Raw genomic sequence first — 20,846 nt, 5'->3', positions numbered from 1 at the left:
CACTCAGCAAACCCTTGAGCAGCTGAGAGCTGGTCCATTCCCATTGCTGGCATGGAAATATTGACCACATCCTGAAGCCTTTAGTAGGTCAGGCAGCCATCTGGTCTTGCTGACAGACCTCCATGACCATGGTCAAAGATTCTCGTTTAGAGAAACTTCACAGCTTGGATCAAATTTGAAAGACCAACCATAAACCTGCTGTAGCCTCTGCTCCAGCTATTAGAAAACCCAGTTTGACGTTTATTGGCTCATTTTTCTGAAATAGCTGAAGCTTATTCTACTTCTACTAATTAAAAACCATAATTTCCTGAGTGTGACTGTCTGGGCCTCCTGCCTGAGGTGGCAGGGGTGGGGGCAGCCAAGGAGCCCCTCCTTCATCCAGCACTGGCAGACCTGAATCCAGCACATAAAATAACCCAGCAGCTTTGCAGCAGATGAATGAAATAACGACACTTCACTCCTTTTTAATTTTTTTCCAAACAGTTAACATTTATTGATAACAATAAAAAAATCTTTTAAAGACTATCTGTATTTTATTACCAAGAATGAGGTATTATGTATACAAAACATTTACAGAATTTGATATGCAGTTCATGAGGAGGGACAGGGAAGTGAAGGACACTGATAACAGGAAAGGTGCCAACAGAAGAGTCACTGGCTGAGAGAAGGAAGAGCAGTATCACACAGAGAAAGACCAGGGTATGGGAAATTTAGTTAGACTGCAGTGATCAAGTCATATTGCCACAGCACTTTGCTTACAGGAAGATTAACTATTGTTTTTCTGGAATTTTATCTCCCTGGTTGTTTGTGCTGTAATGTGCTTTGAGCTCTAAATGATGTGTTAAGATCAAAAGCAGGAAAAACCCAAAGTGCCACTTTTGAGCCAGCTCAAGTGAAAAACAAAAATATAGCTCTTCAGACTTGAAAAGGGACTGCAACTCAAAAAGGTCTACAAAGGCAGACACCTGGACAAGATGTGGAGTGTTGAATGGAGCAGATTCTTTAGAGTTGTCAGCAAAATCGCCATCTGAGAGAAAGAGAGAGAGAGAAAGGGACCATCTTCAGCCCTTACAGCCTGGTGAATGGAAGAGTGAGTGTCATGAGTGTCAGCAGGTGAACCTCACTGTGCTCCAGCTGCTCTCCCTGTGCTATCAAGCCTGGCTCCTGGGGTCAGGAATTTGGGCAGAGCTCCTGGGAGCAGCCCTGGAGCCACAGCCTGTGCAAGTGGCTGGGAGCTGTGTGACACCAAAGCAGTGACCTGAGTCCCTAAGTAACAGCCAAACCTCCACCTTCAGCTTCTGAGTCCTAAAAGAGCTCCAGAACAGATCCACTTGGTTCAGTTTAAGGAGGTTGGTCTCTGAGCACCTCTGTTGCTAAAATACCTGTCAGCTCTGGTGCCACAGCCAGAACGGGGCTGCAGCAGAGCTGCTCCTGTCAGGGGTCTGTCACCTGCCTCTCCAGAGCTCTGCAGGCATAAAAAAGCTTCACACTGAGTTCAGAACCAGCATCCCTCAGGCAGGGATCCAGAATCCCGAGTGAGTTCTGCTTTCCAAGTGCAACACCTCCTGAAGCTCCTCCACCCCTTACCCAAGCCAGACCCTATCCCATTTCCCAGATGGGACTGCAGCCAGCACAGAAGCTCCTTGTGCCTGCAGGGACATTTTGGCTCTAGCAAGGGTAAGGAAAGATCAAGAAGGGTCTAACTGTGCAAATCCTGCTGCATTTCAGACCAGAATCTTCTCTGCTCCACTGCCAGGTGTGGTCTGTGTCTGACAGTTCAGTCTTTGGGGCCTTTTGCTGTGCATAGAGAGAGGGCTGGAGAAGGAAGAACAACTGAACAGAGTTCAGCAAGGGTCCAGCTTGGGCCTGGAACAGGGACAGAATCCCAAATGGCAGAATCCCAAATCCCTGGCCAACAGAGACAGAATCCCAAATGGCAGATCACCTCTGGCAGTGGCAGTAGTGAAAATGGTGGAGAAAATCCTCAAATATCTTCTCCTGTATCACTCAGAGGGAAGATCCCTGTGCTCCCTGCTCACAGCAAGGCTGACCAGAACTGAGGTGCTCTATTTCTGCCAGGCACTGGGAAAGACAGGAGGTCCCAGGGAGGGAGAAGTGCTCAGGAAGGATGGAAGCCACACCTCCTTCAGACTGCTTTGAGCAGCAAGCTGAAGCTCTGCATAAATTCCTGCCAAGAAGAAAATCTCAGTAAAATCCATTTGCTGGGAATGCACTAAGGAAGCAGAGTGAAGCTCCAGCACAGGGCTGGGAAAAGAAGCTCAGAGCAGCTCTGGATGAGCCCAAAGTGACACAGTGAGGGAGAGCCTGCTCTCCACCTCTCTCTCCACAGTGCTCCATGCACAAATCCAAGGAAAGAACAAATTGCTTTAACCCAGCAAGACCCAGAGCTCAAATTCCCCAGAAATGTGCTCATACAAAAAGTATATTCAGTGTTACAGCCTGGCCACAGCTCTGTGGGCATGCTTTGAAAAAAATGGACTCACAAAGTCAAGTATCCAGCAACTGCTGTTCTTTGTCTTGGACATCATTAGTGGCAACAGGAGAACAGTTTGCAGCACTGGAATATCACAGGGGATCTCTCAGGATGGAAAGAAATGTCCTGACAGGAGACTTGCAGTTGATCTCTAATGCACTACGGAGCATTTTTGGTAGGGTTTTTCTTTTTCCCTTTTTAACATCTACACAGTTAAAAAAAGAAATCATTCTTAACTGATGCACTGGTTGTTTTTCCTTTTCAGTAAGAGCCCTTGTGTTCAGAGTTAGGATTTGTGCAAGCACACTTGCAAAAATATTTATGGCTGATTTAGGAAAAAGGGTTAAAGTTAAGAGACAAGCTGTTGGATCTAACAAAGATCAAAACCACTAAGTGTAAAATTCAAACAGCTACTTTACTATCTATAAAAGGCTTTTTGGGGTAGGGATTTTTTTGCACAATTGCCAGTTGAATATGCTGTATTGCAGTCAGCTGCCATGGGCGAGGGTCCAGCCATCACATCCATTTGCTTTTCAGCTGTTGTGGCACTACCTGGAAATCATGGAGCTGGAATGGGACTGGCTAGAGGAGGTGGTGGCAGCACTGAGCTGGGAGAATCCACTGTGGCTTGATTCAAGGCTGGTCATAGATCCCCTGCAGGAGGGAAAAAAGAAGAAAGCAGTTTAAAGCTTCAGAACACACAAAGATTTTGATTTCTGCTCTGTATCTATACTATGTTTGTACACTGAATAAAAAACAGGTAACAGCTTTGGTGCAGATACTCAAAAGCTTTTCTGCCTTACCACATAAAGCAATGAGGACACTGCACTTCTTTCAAAAACCAGATGCTGTTCAAAGAGACAGAGATTTCATTTCAGTCAAATTTATCCACTGGCAGAAAATGAAATTCAACAACTGGAATTTGAATCGCACTTCCTTCTACAGGACAAGCTGACAAACCTAGCAAACTCTCAAAGCAGAGCCAAATGACCAGTGATATTGCCACCAGACAACTAATTAATCCCTTTTATAAATTACTTGCCATCAGTGCAACTTTTTAAATACAATTTACTTGTATTTAAGTGAAGTTTTGACATTGGCTGCCCTTGGCCAGACATACCTGAAATCTTCAGATCCTATCACTTCTGTATAGTACATGACTTTACATTTGTGAGAGGACACCTGTAGAGATGCCAGCACATCATCCACACGAGGCAGGTTGGTTGTAGCACAGGCAGGCATGCTGTGGAATTTCCACTGTAAAATGTAGAAGCCAGGCCACCTGGTCACATGGGAGCCCTGCAAGCAGACACCACAAAAATCAAAAATTAACTCGGTTAACAGAGATTTGTAGGCTTGACTTTGCTTTTCTAAGCTTAGAAAAAGTGCCTACATGCCCAGAATTTTTGCCCAATGCTAATACTGGCAGTGCTGGAAGACTCCCCCCACACAACATCCTTATCAAATCTGGGATGGAACACCAGCAGTTCTACAGTGTCGAGGGGTTAGGATTTAATATGCTAAAAGGACAAGTTCTGCTTTAAAACAATATCCATTTTTCAATTTATTTTCATTCACAGCTGTCCTTTGAGACTGTGAAAAGAGCAGTCAAGGCTTCTGCCTCACAGTTTAAGAGGTTGCTGCCCATATTTCCAGTTTAACATTTCCATCTTGGTGACTTCAGGAGCTGCTTTTCCAGAGGCTCGTTTGACTCATTTCAAATCAACAGGAACAGCAGTGGCAGTGTGTGACTGTAAAAATGCTGCATGTTATATCAAACCTGGAATTAAAGGACAGGTTGCAAATGGCATAAAAAATCCTTCAGGAGCTTTGGCCATCAGGAGCTCTTACACTGCCACTGAAAGGGCAAACACACAGAAGCTCAGCCTTGATTTCCAGCGTTCTCTTATCACTGAGGGCAGGCACTGTGATATTCCTCAAACACAGAATATTTGCTTCAGGAAATAACTGTCAGAATTACAGCCCAAAGCATGTTTTGTTACTTTCTGGCTGTGCATTTTAGGTGTTCCTCCACATGTTCCTTACTGATCCATCTCAGTCCTTAGCAGACCTGAAGCAACTTCCCCTCCCAGCAGATCCTACATAAATCCCATCCCTGCTCCCTGCAGCACCCAGCCTGGAACAGCAGCTAAATGCTGGCCAAAAGCAAGCCCAGCACTGAGTCACCAGCACTCAGTCATCAGTGCTGTGAGTAAGAACAGGCAGTTTGGGCTCCATCTGCCCCCACAGGGCTCTGCCTGCCTCACCTGCACACTCTCCCCTTCTTTGCAGATCAGGGGAGACTCCACCATGCTGTAGTCACGCCCCAGCTGCCAGACTTTGTCTATCAACTGGACGTTGTTCCCACCAGGAGATGTAATGCTGTGAGCTCCCAGGGAGTCCTTCTTGGGAGGCTGTGGGGCTCTTTTGGAATGGAAGATGTTAAAAACAATGTCGCCCTTGCACACGTCAAAATCCCACGTGATCACCGACGAGGCGTCCACGATCTGGATGAGAACCTGAGGCAGGAAAGGCACATTAGACAACAGCAATTTGCTCACTAAAAACAAACTCCTACAGGAAAAAAATACAAAGAACAGAGCTTTTTTTATTGCTGGGTGTAGTTTCTACTCTTAAAAAGGCTTTTTAATAGTCAAAAAAAGACATTGCAGATACAAATTCCCCCCTGATGGGGGTGCCTATTCTTCTTACTTTCAGAAGCTTTCAAGCAGCTTCTGAGAAGTTTGTTTGCTTTGGTTAGAAGAATATGGCTTTGAACAGAATGAAAACCAGTGATAGTCTCTAAATGGCAACAAAATAACAGGAGGAACAATCACAAACTTCAGCTATTAAAGCATCACCATGCACCAGCTCCAGAAGGTGGAAGCACAGGAGCTAAATAAACAAGCAATAAAACATTCCCGGGCCAAGAGACTGAGCTCAGAGCAGAGGGCTGAGATGAAAATGAAAGCAAAGGGCAGCTGGAGCTGTACCTCATGTGGAGCTCCTTTGAAGACACTTGCAGACTGGTAGATTGTTTCAGTCCAAAGCTTGATGTCTTCATTTTCCAACTCTTCTGCTGTCCGGTAGAGGGACTTGGGAACCAGCCCACCCTCTGGTACTTCACACTAAAAAAAAAAAAAAAAATTCATTAAAAATTATCTCCTGTGACCATCCCATCATGTTCTCTGCCTTCCAGCTTCAGAAACAAACATTCAGCAATATTCTGGAAAAGGGAACAGTCTGAAAGTAATTTTACAGCTTGTACATGATATATTGGTAATTCTTTATCAAAGTATCTGGGTGAGGTAGAACTGCACACCAGGGGAACAGATCTTGTCATACACAACAGCCAGCACCCAGAAAGGGACTGTGTAAAGGCTGTAATTATCATTTACACCACCTTACACTGAAGAAAGATGGGAGGCACTTCAGAATCCTGAGGGAAGTGGCAACAGTGACTAAGTCTGAAAAACAGAGCTACAGTAACCTGAAAGAACAGTGGTAGCTAAATTTAAGGATGGAGAGTGGGCAGATACAAAAAGTTTCCAAGCAGGTAAAAATATACTGCAGCCAGGAAAATTAACAGTTTTGAAGTTACAGCTGTCTGACAGCTCAGAACTGGAAGTGGTTACACAACTTCCCTAAGCAAATTTCTGTTTTAAGGAGCCAGTAGCAATGAAGTTGACAGGAGGTTCCACAGAAGTGTCTGGGGAAGTAGAAATGTTTGGTAATTGAATTACAACAGAGAATTGAAAAGATCTCAGAGAAGTCATTTTTGTTCAAATACTCAGAAATAAAGAAGAAGGGAGAGACTGCCTGTACTAGCAGGAAGTATTGTAGCAATTTGCTTTCTGGTAACATTCACTTTTGCTTACATAAACCGTGGATTTTGCCAGCTTTAAGCTCCAAATTAGATAACACTGAAAGCTACTGCTGCAACAAAAACCAGCCCACTGGAGATAAACATATGCTCCACTCCAACACATCCAACTGTACTTCATTATCATTTGAGACTCTATTGGAACTGACACAGCTGAATTTTCAAGAATGGTACAGAAATTAATCTAGAGAGTGTACAGGGGCTGAGAACACACCCAGCCTGTGTAGTCAAAAGCATTACATGTGAAACAAACCTTACATTATCAGTGAGATGTTAAATGCCAGGTCCAGCTGATACCCAAGGTCCAGGCAGGAAACAGCAGCATTGTCACATGCCTGAGAAATTACAGTATCCTGCAGTAAAACCACTTTTCTGGTTTGCTGGGGCTAACTGCACACTCTGTGTGGAGAGACTGGGCTGTTTGCTGAGCCCTCTTAGCAGATGTGGCTCATGTTCCTTGGGCTCCTTACGGGATCAGATTTTTAGGTGACACAGACTCTCTGGATCAGCTGGTGGTGACAGCTCTTGCTCTGAGCTCTGCTACCATGTTTGCCTGAACTTTCCAGGGAACAGACTGTGGCTTTTAGCTGTGCTTGGCTGTTTTGATAAGGTATTTGATCAAGATACTCATCCAAGAGAAGCACTGTACTGTTCTTTTTAAAGGGGATCCAGAAAACAGCACTGAGCCTGGAATCCTACACCATAACCCCCACCTCTAAACTGCACCAACAACCATTCTGTATTTAAAGACTTCTTTGCTTAGAGGAAAAATAATAATTAAAAAAAAAAAAAAAAACACAAGTAAGTTGCTATATGCAATAGTTTATATCCATACCATGCACTCTCCACCGAGGAAATCAGGGATAATTTCTTTATCTATGTAATCCAGCAGTCCTCCAGGACCCTGGTAGTCATTTCCAGCATAAATAAGGAATTTCTTTCTGGTGTTGTCATCAATGAATGGACTAACCTACAAAGAAAGAAAAACAGAACAGATCAGGCCCTCATGTTTTTCTCAAGACAATTTACATTGTTTCCAAGTCAATTTTGAAGGAATCAGTTTTGATCACACTGAGCATTACCATCCTGGTTATGCAAAGTCCTCAGCACAAACAAGCCAAATTAACCAACTGTGTAATCAGCTTCTTAGGTGATGGTTTTTAATCCACTCCAGGAATTCTATATAAAGGACATGTTTCCAAAAGGGAATATTTGCTGCACATGCAGCCTGATCTCTGAAGTGCTTTTACAAACTCAGAGAGCTGAGGAACACCTTGGATTACACACATACCAGTGTCCAGAGAACTGGGAATACTCGAGGTGCTCTTAGGATAAGCAGACGACCCAAGGTCTCGGGGTAATTGGCTTCAACCACCTCAATGATTCTCAGAAGGGCCTTGACACCAGGTCTCCATAAATGCCTCATGTTCAAACCTTCCAGATCTACCAGGCAGGTCCAAGAGCTGAATTTGAGAGAGATAAAAAGAAAAATCTCAATAACATCAAAATTCTCGTTGCTTATGCAAGTGCCCAACACACTGAAATGTGGGGACCCTCTGCATGTTTTGCTTTATTCTGTTTTACCTCATTTGTGCTGCCTGTAGGCACTGGAGTTTAAGGGGTGTGCAGTGATCACTCTGCACACTCTCCTACAGACATTTTAGATTCCAGATAAAAGTTCAGTTCATATAAAGCCAAAAAAGGATCCTGTCAACAGTCAGCCCAGAGATTAAACCATTGCTTTTACTGGGAGATCATTTAAGTGGCCACAATGCTGCTCTGAAGCAATTTGACATTCTCAGAGCAGATTTTCTACTCCACAACAGTGCAAATACATGTCAAAGCTAATTCTGTTGTCAGATCTCAGGGAAGGAAGCTTTTTCTATAGGAAGAGATATGTTCTTAATACTAACCACTGAGCTGCAGCATGTGTTTCAGTTTCTTTCCAAGTTCAGGTCTTGCCCTGGGCAGGAATTCAAGATTTACAGCTGTGCTGCACCAGCCAGCAGACATTACATTATGCATAAGGCTCCTATGAAACACCAAACCCTTCTTTGTTTCACTTTAAATGTTTAATACACAGCCCTTTAGGATTATGGCTACAAATGAAGATGCAGGAGGCAGCACCATTCAGCTGTTAAACACGTGAGAGCTCTCCCTTGGATCTGAGCTCCCTTGGGGAGCTGGGGCAGCAAGGTCTGTGACAAGGAAATGATAAGCAGGCACACCCCACAGCCTGGACCTTGCAGATTAGGAGAAGGAAACTGGAGAGAGTTCAAGAAACGTGGCATCTCTTCAGGGCTGGTCCTGCCTTCATTCCATGCCCTTAAATCCATTTTGCAGTTACCACTTTCACAAGTGACCCCTACAATGACTTCAAGATGGGCTAGAAAACCACTTTTGACTGAACTTCACATGAAGTCAGGCCAAAACCTGGAAAACCAGATCCCAGGTTTTACAGGAGCCTCATGACCTCACCTTGAATCAACAGCTGAGTAGCCACACATAATAAATGGAGAATGCAAAGCAGAACTGTGTACTGAGCCTTGGAGTCATGGATGAACAAGTGACATGGAAGCCACACCTTAAACTACTGGAACTGTTACATGACACCATCATGGCCTGATTTTCTGGCAGCCTGCACCAATGCCCAGTGCCTGGAAAATCTCCCCCACAGAACAGACAGGTTTGGGAGTTAGGCTGCACTGCTGTGCAGTAGAAGGGAGCAGAAGAGAAACAGCCCCAACAGAACCATGATGAGCACAAGGCCAAGGCTGCTGGGCAGGTGATGTGTGTCCCTCAGGCTTCCCCAGGCACATTCCCTCCAGGCCCACTAACTGGGGAGGCTCTTAATTAACCATATGATTGTACCTGCATGTGAGACACAGCCTACCCTCTGCTTGTTCCACTGCCTGACATTCCCCCCACATCCCAGGAAAGCAGCTCCTTCCCACAGAGCAGACTTTACCTTATTGGCCTGCCAAATACTTTTGTATTCTCCTCACATCTCCTCAGCCCTTCTTCATTTATTGAAAGAACCTGCACAAAAAAGAGTGGGGTTTAGAAAAGACAGTCTCAAATTCAGTAGGATAAAGAAAATATGTTTATATCCAAAGATTAATTGAAACAAGATCAAACCAGCATAAACTTGCCCCCCTGCCAAAGAATTCATTAAAATCACTACAAATGCCCTTAATTGTTCAGAAATTAAAGCCCCTTTTGAAATCACAGAAAGTAACCTTGAAACACAACTAGGGCAAGCAAACAAAAGTTAGTGTCTGCTTGGAAACGCTACTAGGAGAGAAAAATAAAACCCACTCCCTGTTTTTAACAGTCACTATGGCTACTCCTGTCATTATTAGGAGTCAAAAGAAGTCAGTGCAAACCTGGAATTCTGCCAGCTTTCTGCTTGGAAGCTGAGCAGAACCACAGTAAGAGTCTGAGTGATGACTTTAGAGAAGAAGGCAGAAGTACAGGCAAGCACTTTCTCTTTAAAAATAAATGATTCTTATCCCTGGAGTACAGACTGGACAAATTGCTGAGTGTGGCATTTTCCCTTCTGTACAAGAGCAGAGACTGCAGTCTGAAACCCTGCACAAGTGCAGAAGAATCTGTGCAAATCCCCATCAGTAACCACAGGAGCTGCCAGGAACTCCACCTTTCCATCAGCCTGCAGAACACATCAGGAACAGCTACCAGGGGCTTTCAGAGGTATTCCAACCAAAAACTGATGGCTGACACTGTCATGGCCTGATTTTTTGGCAGCCTGCACCAATGCCCAGTGCCTGGAAAATCTCCCCCACAAATAGATTTGGGAGTTGGGCTGCACTGCTCTGCAGCAGAAGGGAGCAGAAGAGAAACAGCCCCAAGAGAAGCATTATGAGAACACCTGGGGTGTGACAAATGTGTATTTTATGATTGGCTTTTCACAAATATTAAAATGAATATTCTATGTGTTGTGTTAGAAAGTAATGCTGTTTTATTCCCTTAAGTAGTGTGTTAAATATAGTTTTAGATTATAACAAAATGTTAAAATAGAAACTATGCCATGTAGGATACTTTTTTTCTAAAGAAAGGACTCATACTGAGATAGCAGTCACAGGACACCTGAATCTTTCAGAGAAATTGAATTTATTGCTCCATTATCAGGAGAAAGGAACTTCTGAACTTCTTCCTGCCTTGCTCGGGCAGGATGATGCCATCAGGATTAAGAGGAAGAAGTTGACACTGACCAGAGAGAATCCTGTATTTGAATGGAATTTATGCATCATGTATGAGGTGTATGAATATGCAACAGGTTATTGTTTTTAAGGGTTAATCCTTTGTTAACGTGGGTCCTTTTTCGGGCTTATTTTGCCCAGAAAAAGGTACCCAGACATCCATAACTCTTTGTTTCTATTGTCTCATATTGTCCTAATCCAAACTGTCCAAATTATTATTACTCTAGTTGTACTACTATTTTTCTAACCATTTTATTACTATGAAACATTTAAAATTTTCCACCCAAGCCATTGGCATTGTTCCCATGGGGTTTCTGGCTGCAATCCTGTGCTGCTGCTTTGGGAACACTCACGTAGCGCAGCAGGGCCTCCTCCCCCAGCGCTCGCACCAGGCCCTTGGTGTCCATCTGGCCCAGCCTCAGCACGTACAGAGGGCGCCCGTCTGCACAGAGACACAAAAAACACAGCAGGAGACATTTGAGAGAGCTCTTCTAAAAAATTCAGACGGAAACAAACCATAACAGTTAAACCTCCCCTGTAGGAGGAAGAATCAAGAGCAGCCGGCAACATAAACATCACTCAGTGAAGCCACACCAACAGATTATCTGTAAATGAGCTACAAAATGATCATATCCTGATTGAGAAATAGCTCCCTGACCTTCATGGAAAGTTCAAAGGACTTGGAGTGCATCAGTTCACTCCAGACCTTGGTATACACAATTAATGACACAGACTATTCTTAGCTTCCAGGACAGCTCAGGTACACCAATGAACTGAAGCTTTCCTGTGACTGCAGAGCTGCAAGGAAGGCTCCAAGGCTTTTATCACATGTGATTTTTTAACTCTCCAGTGCTCTGGAGAAATAGCCATCCTGACATCTGGGAATCAAAGAAACCAAGGGTTAACCCAGAGCCTGCCCTCTGCAGAGCCTGCTGGATGGAGCCACACTCAGCTCTGCCCCTGCACGCTGTGCAGAACTGGCACACAGCCCTGCTAATGCAGGTTAGCCTGGTGAGAACAGACTCTGCTTCTGCTGGACCTTCTGCATTAGAGCCCTGCCCATCCACAGTCAGCCTGACACTGGCAGCATACTCAGGCATCAAGGTGAATTACTGTGTTGGCTGAAATTGATAATCAAAGTTTGCTTTTTTGGCTCTTAGTTGTAGAAAACAGCTCCCAGCCTCCCTCTAAAGTTGTGATGCACTTGTTAGGCTTTTCTTCATCTATTTTAATACACAGGCTAAACAATCACCAGCTTATAAAAGGGAATATGTTAGCATACAACATAAAAAGAAGAAAAAGAGGAAGCTTTCTACATAAAAATCTCCCTCAAGTCTTGTTGTCTGTGCAGCTTCACTTCCCTCCAACAGCTGCAAGAGAGGTTATCAAATTATCAAATTACCTTTGGGACACAAGGGGAGAAACTGCAAAAAACATACTATTAAGAAAACCAACAAACAACCAAAACTGCAGAGTCAAGGCCAGTTATTTACTTGACAAAGACACTGCCCCCATGAAAGTTCACAGTGTTTTATGTTTTATCAGGTGGACAAGAAGAAAATGTTATTTTAACATGGGCACACACTTATCTTGGAATGTACTGTTTAGCTTTTGAAACACTAAACAAAAACTGCTATTAAGCTTCATGGCAGGTCTCCCTCCCAGACACAGATTTCTCCAAACCCAAACCAACAGCTCAGTAACCCTGGTCCATCCAAATGACACATGAAGGAGACTCTCAGCTGACAGTGCTCTGTTATCACTGTACAATTTATATTCCATTAGAGCTTTGTGGCTTTAAAAAGACATTAGATTGAAGCATTCCTGTCAAAATAAGAGCCATTCAGATGTATAGAAATCTGTGCTAATTGCAAGCCAAAATAATAACTTCTTTCTTTAGCACTGATAGTTCATTCTAAACAACATGCTTCATTATCACTGCTGCCCTTGCTGTAGCCCTAAAAGTCACACAGCATTCAGCCAGCTTAAGTTTGGCACATTTAACATATGTAGGAGGAAAGGAGCAATATAAAAAAGAGAGTTTAAAAAAAGAACCTACCACTGTAAAGTTTTAAATTATAGAGAACTGCTCAGTTCTGAAATGGTGTTTCCATTATTGACAAAGCCATGCTTTACTTGTGGGCATGCTGCAAGAGAGATCAAAGGAACTGCAGGGGAAGGGAGGGGGCATGAAGTTCACCACAAGACTGCAGAACTTCTCAGAAGAACATTAAACAAGGCTTTGATGCATTCTGCACCTTTCTGCTCACTGGCAGGACCCAGTTGTGTGCCATTGACAGAGGAACTCTTTGCAAAGCACAGACAAGGAACGGGCTGAAAGGGAGAACTTATTAACAGGTCTTTTTCCCTACAATCTTTACAAGCACATTCTCATTTTCCATTTTCTCAGTTTGAGGTCTGTCAAACCCAGAGCAGCAGGGAAGAGCCATTCAAGCTCTGTGATTAAATTTCTGCTGTGTCCTCCCTGTCTCCTGGCCACCACTGCTGACAGCATCCTGCCCTGTTTCACATGCTGCTTGGAAAAGGAAGAGCTGAGCAGAAACAATGGTGCCTGGTGGGAAAAGACTCAATCAGAGCCCAGATCGCTCACAGTAAGAGATCATTTCCTTATCTGAAGAGCCCAGCTTGCCTCAAGGCACAAATTCCAACGTGTTTCATTTCTATGTATGTATTAGCAACGAGATCAGTGCACGATAAAACAGAGGGACAGGGGAGTGTGGCAGGCTGTGGCTCACAGCACAAAGGGAATTCAGCCAAAGCTGCTTCTCTTCTTAAACAAACCTGCTCTATTTGATGTTTTTGCAACACTCCACTTCTCATCATTAAGCTGATTGTAATATCAAATAAATATTCATTTATGCCATCAGCAGACTTATTCAACATCAGAAATAAATTGATTACAAAGATATACTTATTTACAAACACCTTTTAATCACTGAAAGAGCACACTCAGCATTTGCCTAACACCCTTCTAAGTATCTCAGAGCACTAGAGAAGTGCAATTAATCACTTTTTTTAAGCTCCTGGCAAAGCATAAGTATGTCAGTATTAGTCAGAAAGACTCTGATCCAGGGCTCTGCCTCCAGCCCCTTAGGGCTGACAAGGCACCAGAACAGGCTGCCCAAAGAAGCTGTGGATGCCCCTGAAATGTTCAAGGCCAGGTTGGACAGGGCTCTGAGCAACCTGGTCTAGTGGAAGGTGCCCCTGTCCATGGAGTGAGATGGAACAAGATTATTTTAAATTCCCTTTCAACTCAAAACATTCTATCAATTTAAATGTCTCTAGAAGTTCTAACCGGCCACCTCTAGTTAACAGAGGGACAACAACTATCACCTTTGATTCAAAATGCAAAAAGGTTGTTCAATACACGTTTTGTACTGAAACCATACCTTTGTCATGGTGATGCCAGCCTCCTGCATAGTAATCCTGGAGCACCTGGGGAGGATTCCAGGTGTCCAGAATATAATCCACCTGGTGCTGCTTACGCCACGTCAGTGACTGGCAAAGGATCTCTCTTGCTTTGTCGATGTTGAAGTCCCTGGCACGCAAGAATCTTAAAATGTGCTCATCCTTGGGGATCTATGAACAAAACCAAACCAAATTTTGTATTCAAGGTATGAAACAAGAACAGAAAGCCAAACAATAGAAGCTGAAAAATATGCAGCCCTGCACCAATGCATGAGGATGGTGTGTAACACTGGGAGTTAGTCAAGAAAATCAGCCTTTGTTTGAAACAAAATCATGAGCCCTGTCAGGCACTGCAGCTACCTTCATAAGGGATATAAAAATTTCATGAACTCTAATGTAATCATTTCCACCTGCATGACCATACCAAGCCAGTCCAATTTAAATAAATCAGGACAGAACACACACTGTGTTTTATTGTTAAGTTAGAGGAAGCTGAGACACACATGCAAATCACAAGGCACTGTAAAAACCCCAGCCTTGCTATCAGTGCTCTACTCCTACCAATCAGTATTTAAGACTATGATGTCTGGCCAAAACAAACAAATATAAAAATAAGGTCATTGCAGATACCAGGAAGACTTATAAAACTGATGTCATTCCCCTGTGGCAGTTAAACTGACAGTCTGAGAGTTTTTCAAGCGAATTATTGAAGCACCACAGCTCCAAAGTCAGCTGGACTGTCACAATGAACTCCTATTTAGGTTTTGATCATGGAGAGCCACTTAGCAGAAAGGGTTAGCCCCAGGGGGTGTGGCAGGGCATTTCCTCAGGCCCAGTTTGTGTGTGACTCTCTCTGAGCCAGGGGACACCCCAGGAGCTCACCTTGCCTTTGTGTGTCTCCTGCAGCCACTGCCGCAGGCGGATGAGGCAGCTCTCCTGCATGGGGGTCAGGTCCCCCAGGTACCTCTTGATGTAGTCTGCATCCAGCTTATCTGAAAAGAGATTACAGGTGATCACAGAGATCCTGACCTGACCAAGCACCACGTGGTCTGATTTGCTGCTGTCTCAAAGTGGCTGCTGTGTTGGGCACAGTCAGAACTGAATAAGGTTCCTTTGAATCAATGAAAAGATGAGTAAGGCAACAAACACAGTCATCCTCAACAAGAATATAAAATTCTCCTTCTGCAGCTAAGGAAGGAGCAAAAGCAGGCATTTGTTAAAAGAATTTTGCCAGTCTACTCAGATTCATCAATTCACAGCACCACTGGGATTGCTGCTTCTAGAAATACTTAGAGAAGTTTTGATCTCCCAGTGCAAGAATTTTCCCATATTCCCAGAAGACTATCTAGGCAAGTTTCAGCTGTTTCCTCCCAATCATTCCTATAATTATACCCATCTCTGAATTTCAGGATAAGAGCAGAATGCTCATTGCAAGAAGAGTTTTTCTGCTCACACCTGATCTCTACTCACAAGCTCAGCCTGTAACAGCTGCCTGAGCCCTGCCAGGTGTCACTGCTGGGTGAGCCCACCCTTGAACACTGCATGTCCCCAACACAGGAGCAATGTGGAGCTCCTCAGCTGCCCAGAAGTGCCCAGTGCTGAGGGCCTCTCCAGCCCAAAGCTTCCCAGTAGAACACATCAGACCCCCATACCATCAGGTGTTCCTGCAGTGGGCTCCGAGGGGCTGCTGGAGGTGTTGAGGATCTCCTTGCTGCTCAAGCCCTCCTTTGTGGCAGACTCTGGGATGTTAATGGCAGGTGACACTGGTCTCCTTGGGTGAGATGTGCTGCTCTCTGATTTACATGCAACAGGAGGAGTCCAGCGAGGGACAAAGGTTATTCCTTCTTCCTCCAGCTGCTTCAGGTAGTACTCTATTATTTCTTTTCCCTTCAAAAAAGAAAATTTACTTCAGCTGCTGAAAAACCCACACATTTAGACACAGAAAGGATTGGGATGAAAATTAAGTGATCAGATCTCTGAAGATTTCACTTGGAACAGCCCTACACAGACACAGTGCCCCAGGCCCTTAGCACAGCAGCCCAGGTTTCTGAGCAGAGCAGCCTGTTACTCAGCAGCAGCCTCATTGTCTTCTGGTAACTTGGAGCCAGGCACATCCTTCCCAACTGCAGGCTCACCTTTTTAATATTGCTGGTGTATTGCTTCATGGCAATCTTTTCCACTGTGCTTTCAAAACCAAAAAAAGATTTGATATCCAGACTTGCTGATTGCTCAAAACAGGTCCAATCTTCATTGTCAGGATGAACCTGCAAGTCAGAAGATCATACAGCTCAGTTATCCATTGAGGGTTTTTTTCTCTTTTTCTCCCTCACAATATTTGAAATGTTTCTTGTTTTACAGGTTCACACAGTCAAAAACATTCAAGTGGAATTTGCTTCCCTTGCTTCACAGTTGGGAAGAGGCAACAGCAAAGGACAAAAAGCTGAGAAGCTTTTGGTCCCACAGCCATTTTCTTTTGGTCTAAACAAGAAAGTGAAGGGTGGAGAAACACAAGTGCACTAGCCAAGAGCCAGAGGAGTGCACATTTCTACAGTCCCTCAGTCCAGATAAGGGCTGGGACTGCAGGGTGTGTGTGGAACAGGGTAAAAGCCTCCACAGGGAGCTCTGCTGTGGCTGACAGCCCAGGGCCAGCTCAGCCAGGCTGAGTCCTGCAGCAAGGGCAGGGGCAGCACTCCCAACATTTTCAAGACAGCCAAAACACTGTTCCCACACTGACCTAGGAGGTATTTCAGCATTCTGTAGAATGAAAACTGGTTTAGTTTGCTCTCCCATGATAATGCCACAGACAGAAGTGCAGACTCCTCACTCAGCTGACACCTTCCCTCTTAGCTTATCTCCTGCTTTACTGACATGATCCTGAAACAGACTTTTAGTTGGACTCAATTTTAAAGGGCATTTCCAACCTAAACAATTCTATGACTGATACTGTTACAAAAAAGCTGTTCTTTAAACTTTCTTCAGCTGAAATAGATTTGCTCAAGCAATTTCTAGGCTGGGCTCTGAATTTGTCATTACAAAAACATCACAAAAGGCTGGATTTCTGAGCATGTAACTGGCCTGATGCCTTAGGGTTCCCTTCCCCCTCAAAACATGCTAAATTTGGCTAAGAACAGAATCAACACTTTATGAGGAGACAACTGCAGAAAAAAAACCCTTTTACCTTCATTTTCTGTTTCTGCAATAGGGAATGGGAGATACAAGAATAGCTTGCACAGCCTCAGTAAGTACAACTCATAATAACACCATTTAAGAATCTTCCTGTATTTTCATAAATTCAATTATAAGTTACCTTGAATAAAAATGAACTTTAAGAAACAATTTATTCTTCCATTAAAAACCTGCTTTTGTATTTACCTAATTTCTCAATTGAGTAGAGCAAATGGGCATAAAGAAGTGCTGTATTTTGTACATATTTTCCACATGCACTTTTCTGTACAGCATTTGCCCTGTTTAAACAGAGCTTTCACATAAAAAACTGCAGCTAAGTGAAAGAGTATTCTTAAATTTACCCTGGAAGTTACGGCAGAAATAATTATAAAAATATTAGATAATAGTGTCAAGTGGATTTGGCACCAAGTGATCTTTTAACCACAGGTTAAACACAACAGAAAATGTTATGACCTAGAAAAAGTGCTACAATACAGATAAATCAGTCACATTTGTTAGCTCTGATCTGACCTTTAACATCAATTTGAAATTCTACTGCTCCAGCACATGTTGTAAGTGCCCATGAGAGTGGGCTGAGCCATTCAGAAATAAACCATGAGCAGGGCAGAGCAGCAGGCCTGCCACCAGACTCCTCTGCATCAACATTTGCACTGAAGACCAAGAACAATGAAAAAAGGTAGGTTAAAACACAGAGCTGACTCAGTGAACTCCTGTCTGAGCTGAGCAGAAGGCAAATCAGCTGAACTTTCCTCTGGCAGTTCTGTCAGGGTGTCACAGCCTCACCAAGTCCCACACTGCTGCTACAAAGCACAGATTTGCCTAAACAGGGCTGTCAAACACAGCAAATTCTGTTGTGTTCTGCTCTCTGAGAAGATGCTCAAGCAAGAGGGTGCCAAACATGTCTCAGTTTTTGAAGCAAGTATATTACATTCAACACTAACCATTATCACTCAGGGCAGTGTGTTGGTGCTGGACTAAGCTCTTTTCTGACCCAGAGATGAAGTAACTGAGAGGTATTTTAAAAACTTTTATTCTATTTTCAGTCTCATGTGAAGGGTGAGAAAATACAAATGTTATAATTCACACCATCACAATCAGAAGCCAACTCTTTTCTAATTACAATACACTATAAGCATTTCTTGGCCTATCAGCTTTTGCCACATGATGCTGTAAATGCTTTAAAGCCAATCTAAAATTACCCTTTGTGAGTCCTACTACAATGCATCTTTCATATCTCTATTTCTCCAAAGTATCAGTCTTTCTTGCAAGGCCATCTTTTGAAACTTGTTTCTAGTTCCATTTCTCTCTCAGCAAGGTCTGTCTTATTCCATGGCATTTCTAAGTCAGCATTTCTTATCTCAAGGTTTGCACACAGACATGTACATTCTCTACAAATGCATTTCCCACATGTTGGTTATTTTTTCTTGCAAGGCAAAAGGCAGGAACAACCCAAGCTCTGAATCCTGAGATCTGAACAGCGCCTTGCTCATCTGCATGCCCAGCAAGGGCCTGTTGTTACTCACTGTGTAGGAGCAGTGCTCGTTGATGATGACTCTGTTGGAGAAGGTTTCATTGTAGGCTTCTATGTGCAGAGTCCTTTCTCTCCTGTTCAGAGAATTTTTCTGGACAAAGTAGACATAGTCCACTCCTGCAATCTGGGGAAGAGGCACAGATTCTGGTAAGGCACATGTCTTAGGTTGGACATTGGAGATTGGGGTGTTCTTCTCCTCTCTGTCAGAGCTGGGGCAGTTCTCTGCTGTTCATGGGGCAGTTTTTCCTTTATCTCTCCCACAGCCAACCCTCCCTGCAGGAGATCTCTGCTGTCCATGGCCACTGAGTGTCCCTGCAGGGCTGAGCCAATCCCAGCATCCCATGGGGAGATGCTCCGCCCAGGGGAGGAGCCAAGCATTCCTGCCTGGATCCAATCTGAGCCTGGCACAGCACAGCAGCCTCTGCCCCCTGCACTGCCAGAGGAGCAGCTTTCTGCTGCCCTGCATGGCCAGAGGGAGCCCAGGCCCATCTGCAGCAGCCCTGGAGCTGCAGAGGAAAACTCCCCCCTTGTGCAGGATCCCTGCTGCAGCAGAGCCACAGCTGGCACTGCAGGAGGGCTGAGCCCCCATGGGATGGGGCTGGGACACCGCCCTGACACACAGGGGGTCACAGCTCCTATTCTCAGTTGGGTTTTTTTTTGTTTGTACTATTACATTTGTATTTTTTTGTTTGTACTATTACATTTTGTTTGTAGCTTTTTTGTTTGTACTATTACATTTGTATTTTTTTGTTTGTACTATTACATTTGTATTTTTAGTTTTTCTAGTACAGAACTGTTATTCCTATTCCCATATCTTTGCCCGAGAGCCCCTTAATTTCTAATTATAATAATTCAGAGGCAGAGGGTTTATATTTTCCATTTCAAGGGAGGTTCCTGCCTTCCTTAGCAGACACCTGTCTGTAAAACCAAGCCAGCACAGCATTCAGGTGAAGGGACATCCAGAAGCACAAAGCAGGCCCTTCAGAGCTCCTCACCTTTTTCAGCAGCCGTGGTGCATCGATGTCCAGCTTGCAGCGCCGCTCGATCACGTGGATGGCCTCATCCTCACTCTTGTACTCGTTTACTGTGTCACTGGCTACAAACATGGGGATCAGAGGGCACGTAGGAAACCTCCTTTCATATGCCTGTCACGATGGAAAGAGAACAAACAATCATCACCATTAATTCCTGAGGGTGTGCACAGCTCCTCCAGCATTTGGAGGCTCAGTGCCCTTCAGAGCTTCCGTGGAACCTTCCTGAACCCACATGACAGCTGAAAGAGTCACAGTGCATTCCAAACCATCCAGTTATTAATAATGTTCCTTGCCAGTAAGCAGTTTTTAAACCACACAAAATAACCCATTCCTCCCCTCCCTCTGGAAAGGAAGTTATTCATTCTGTACCATGACAACCCCCTTGATAACAGGAGAATCAGACCCTCCAGTCTTAAAATACCACAAGACAAAACAATTATGTCTTGCATTAAAAAAACCCACTTACTAATTACCGGTGTTTCACCAAGCTGTCTAGAGGGATTTCATACAGCTCCCCAAGGTCTAATAAAAACATTTCAAAAGCTATTTCTTAAGCTAATGGAGCTCTCAAGCTCCCTGGGCACAGAGTGTTCCTAATGATTTCACTGCAGTTTATCAGTTCCCAGTTTTGTCCAACAACAGTCAGTCTAATACAATGAGCTCATTTCACACTTGTGAAAATGCAAAACTTCTTGTAATAATGCAGAGCTAGCAACAGCTTTGATTTTGGTTAAAAACCACAGTCATGTAAATATCTTCATCCCTTAAATACTTGCCACGGAGAGAAGATGATATTAAATCAGACAGGAGAGTTAAGGATTTGGGATTAGTAAAACAAATAAGAGTAAAATGGGCGTTATCCCCACTGGTAAACTTGTTGAATTTTGATTTTAAAACCACTGTGGCTGGAGAATACAAGAGAGCTCTTATTTTTTTCTTTTTCTTTCACACTCTGATGTATCTCTGCTTCTCTTTGGCTTGTTTTCTCCTCACGGGGTAGCAGTGAAGCAACTAATTCTTTAGCTTGCTTTCCCTTCACTTTTGCTACTGTCAGAATCTCATTGGCTTT

At 43.8% G+C, this 20,846-nt stretch overlaps 1 protein-coding gene across 1 annotated transcript in view; it reads right to left on the bottom strand.

The window, feature by feature from the left end:
* Window positions 1-461: 461 nt before the first annotated feature.
* SEC14L1 (SEC14 like lipid binding 1) overlaps window positions 462-20,846 on the bottom strand; it is a 44,896-nt gene continuing 24,511 nt past the window's right edge. The window contains exons 3-16 of the mRNA XM_063176041.1: window positions 19,739-19,888; window positions 18,736-18,867; window positions 16,162-16,290; window positions 15,679-15,913; window positions 14,909-15,018; window positions 14,008-14,197; window positions 10,951-11,039; window positions 9,346-9,416; window positions 7,669-7,840; window positions 7,213-7,347; window positions 5,488-5,622; window positions 4,762-5,013; window positions 3,615-3,793; window positions 462-3,148 (exon numbers count right to left, since the gene is read on the bottom strand). Coding sequence (XP_063032111.1) covers window positions 3,043-3,148; window positions 3,615-3,793; window positions 4,762-5,013; window positions 5,488-5,622; window positions 7,213-7,347; window positions 7,669-7,840; window positions 9,346-9,416; window positions 10,951-11,039; window positions 14,008-14,197; window positions 14,909-15,018; window positions 15,679-15,913; window positions 16,162-16,290; window positions 18,736-18,867; window positions 19,739-19,888 — 2,085 coding nt within the window. The 3' untranslated portion in view covers window positions 462-3,042. The remainder of the gene's footprint in view (window positions 3,149-3,614; window positions 3,794-4,761; window positions 5,014-5,487; window positions 5,623-7,212; window positions 7,348-7,668; window positions 7,841-9,345; window positions 9,417-10,950; window positions 11,040-14,007; window positions 14,198-14,908; window positions 15,019-15,678; window positions 15,914-16,161; window positions 16,291-18,735; window positions 18,868-19,738; window positions 19,889-20,846) is intronic.

This window comes from Melospiza melodia, chromosome 24 (genome assembly GCF_035770615.1).
Source record: "Melospiza melodia melodia isolate bMelMel2 chromosome 24, bMelMel2.pri, whole genome shotgun sequence".
Classification (NCBI taxonomy): domain Eukaryota; kingdom Metazoa; phylum Chordata; class Aves; order Passeriformes; family Passerellidae; genus Melospiza; species Melospiza melodia.
Note: the sequence above shows the minus strand (reverse complement) of the source record. Positions and strands in the feature narration are given on the sequence as shown.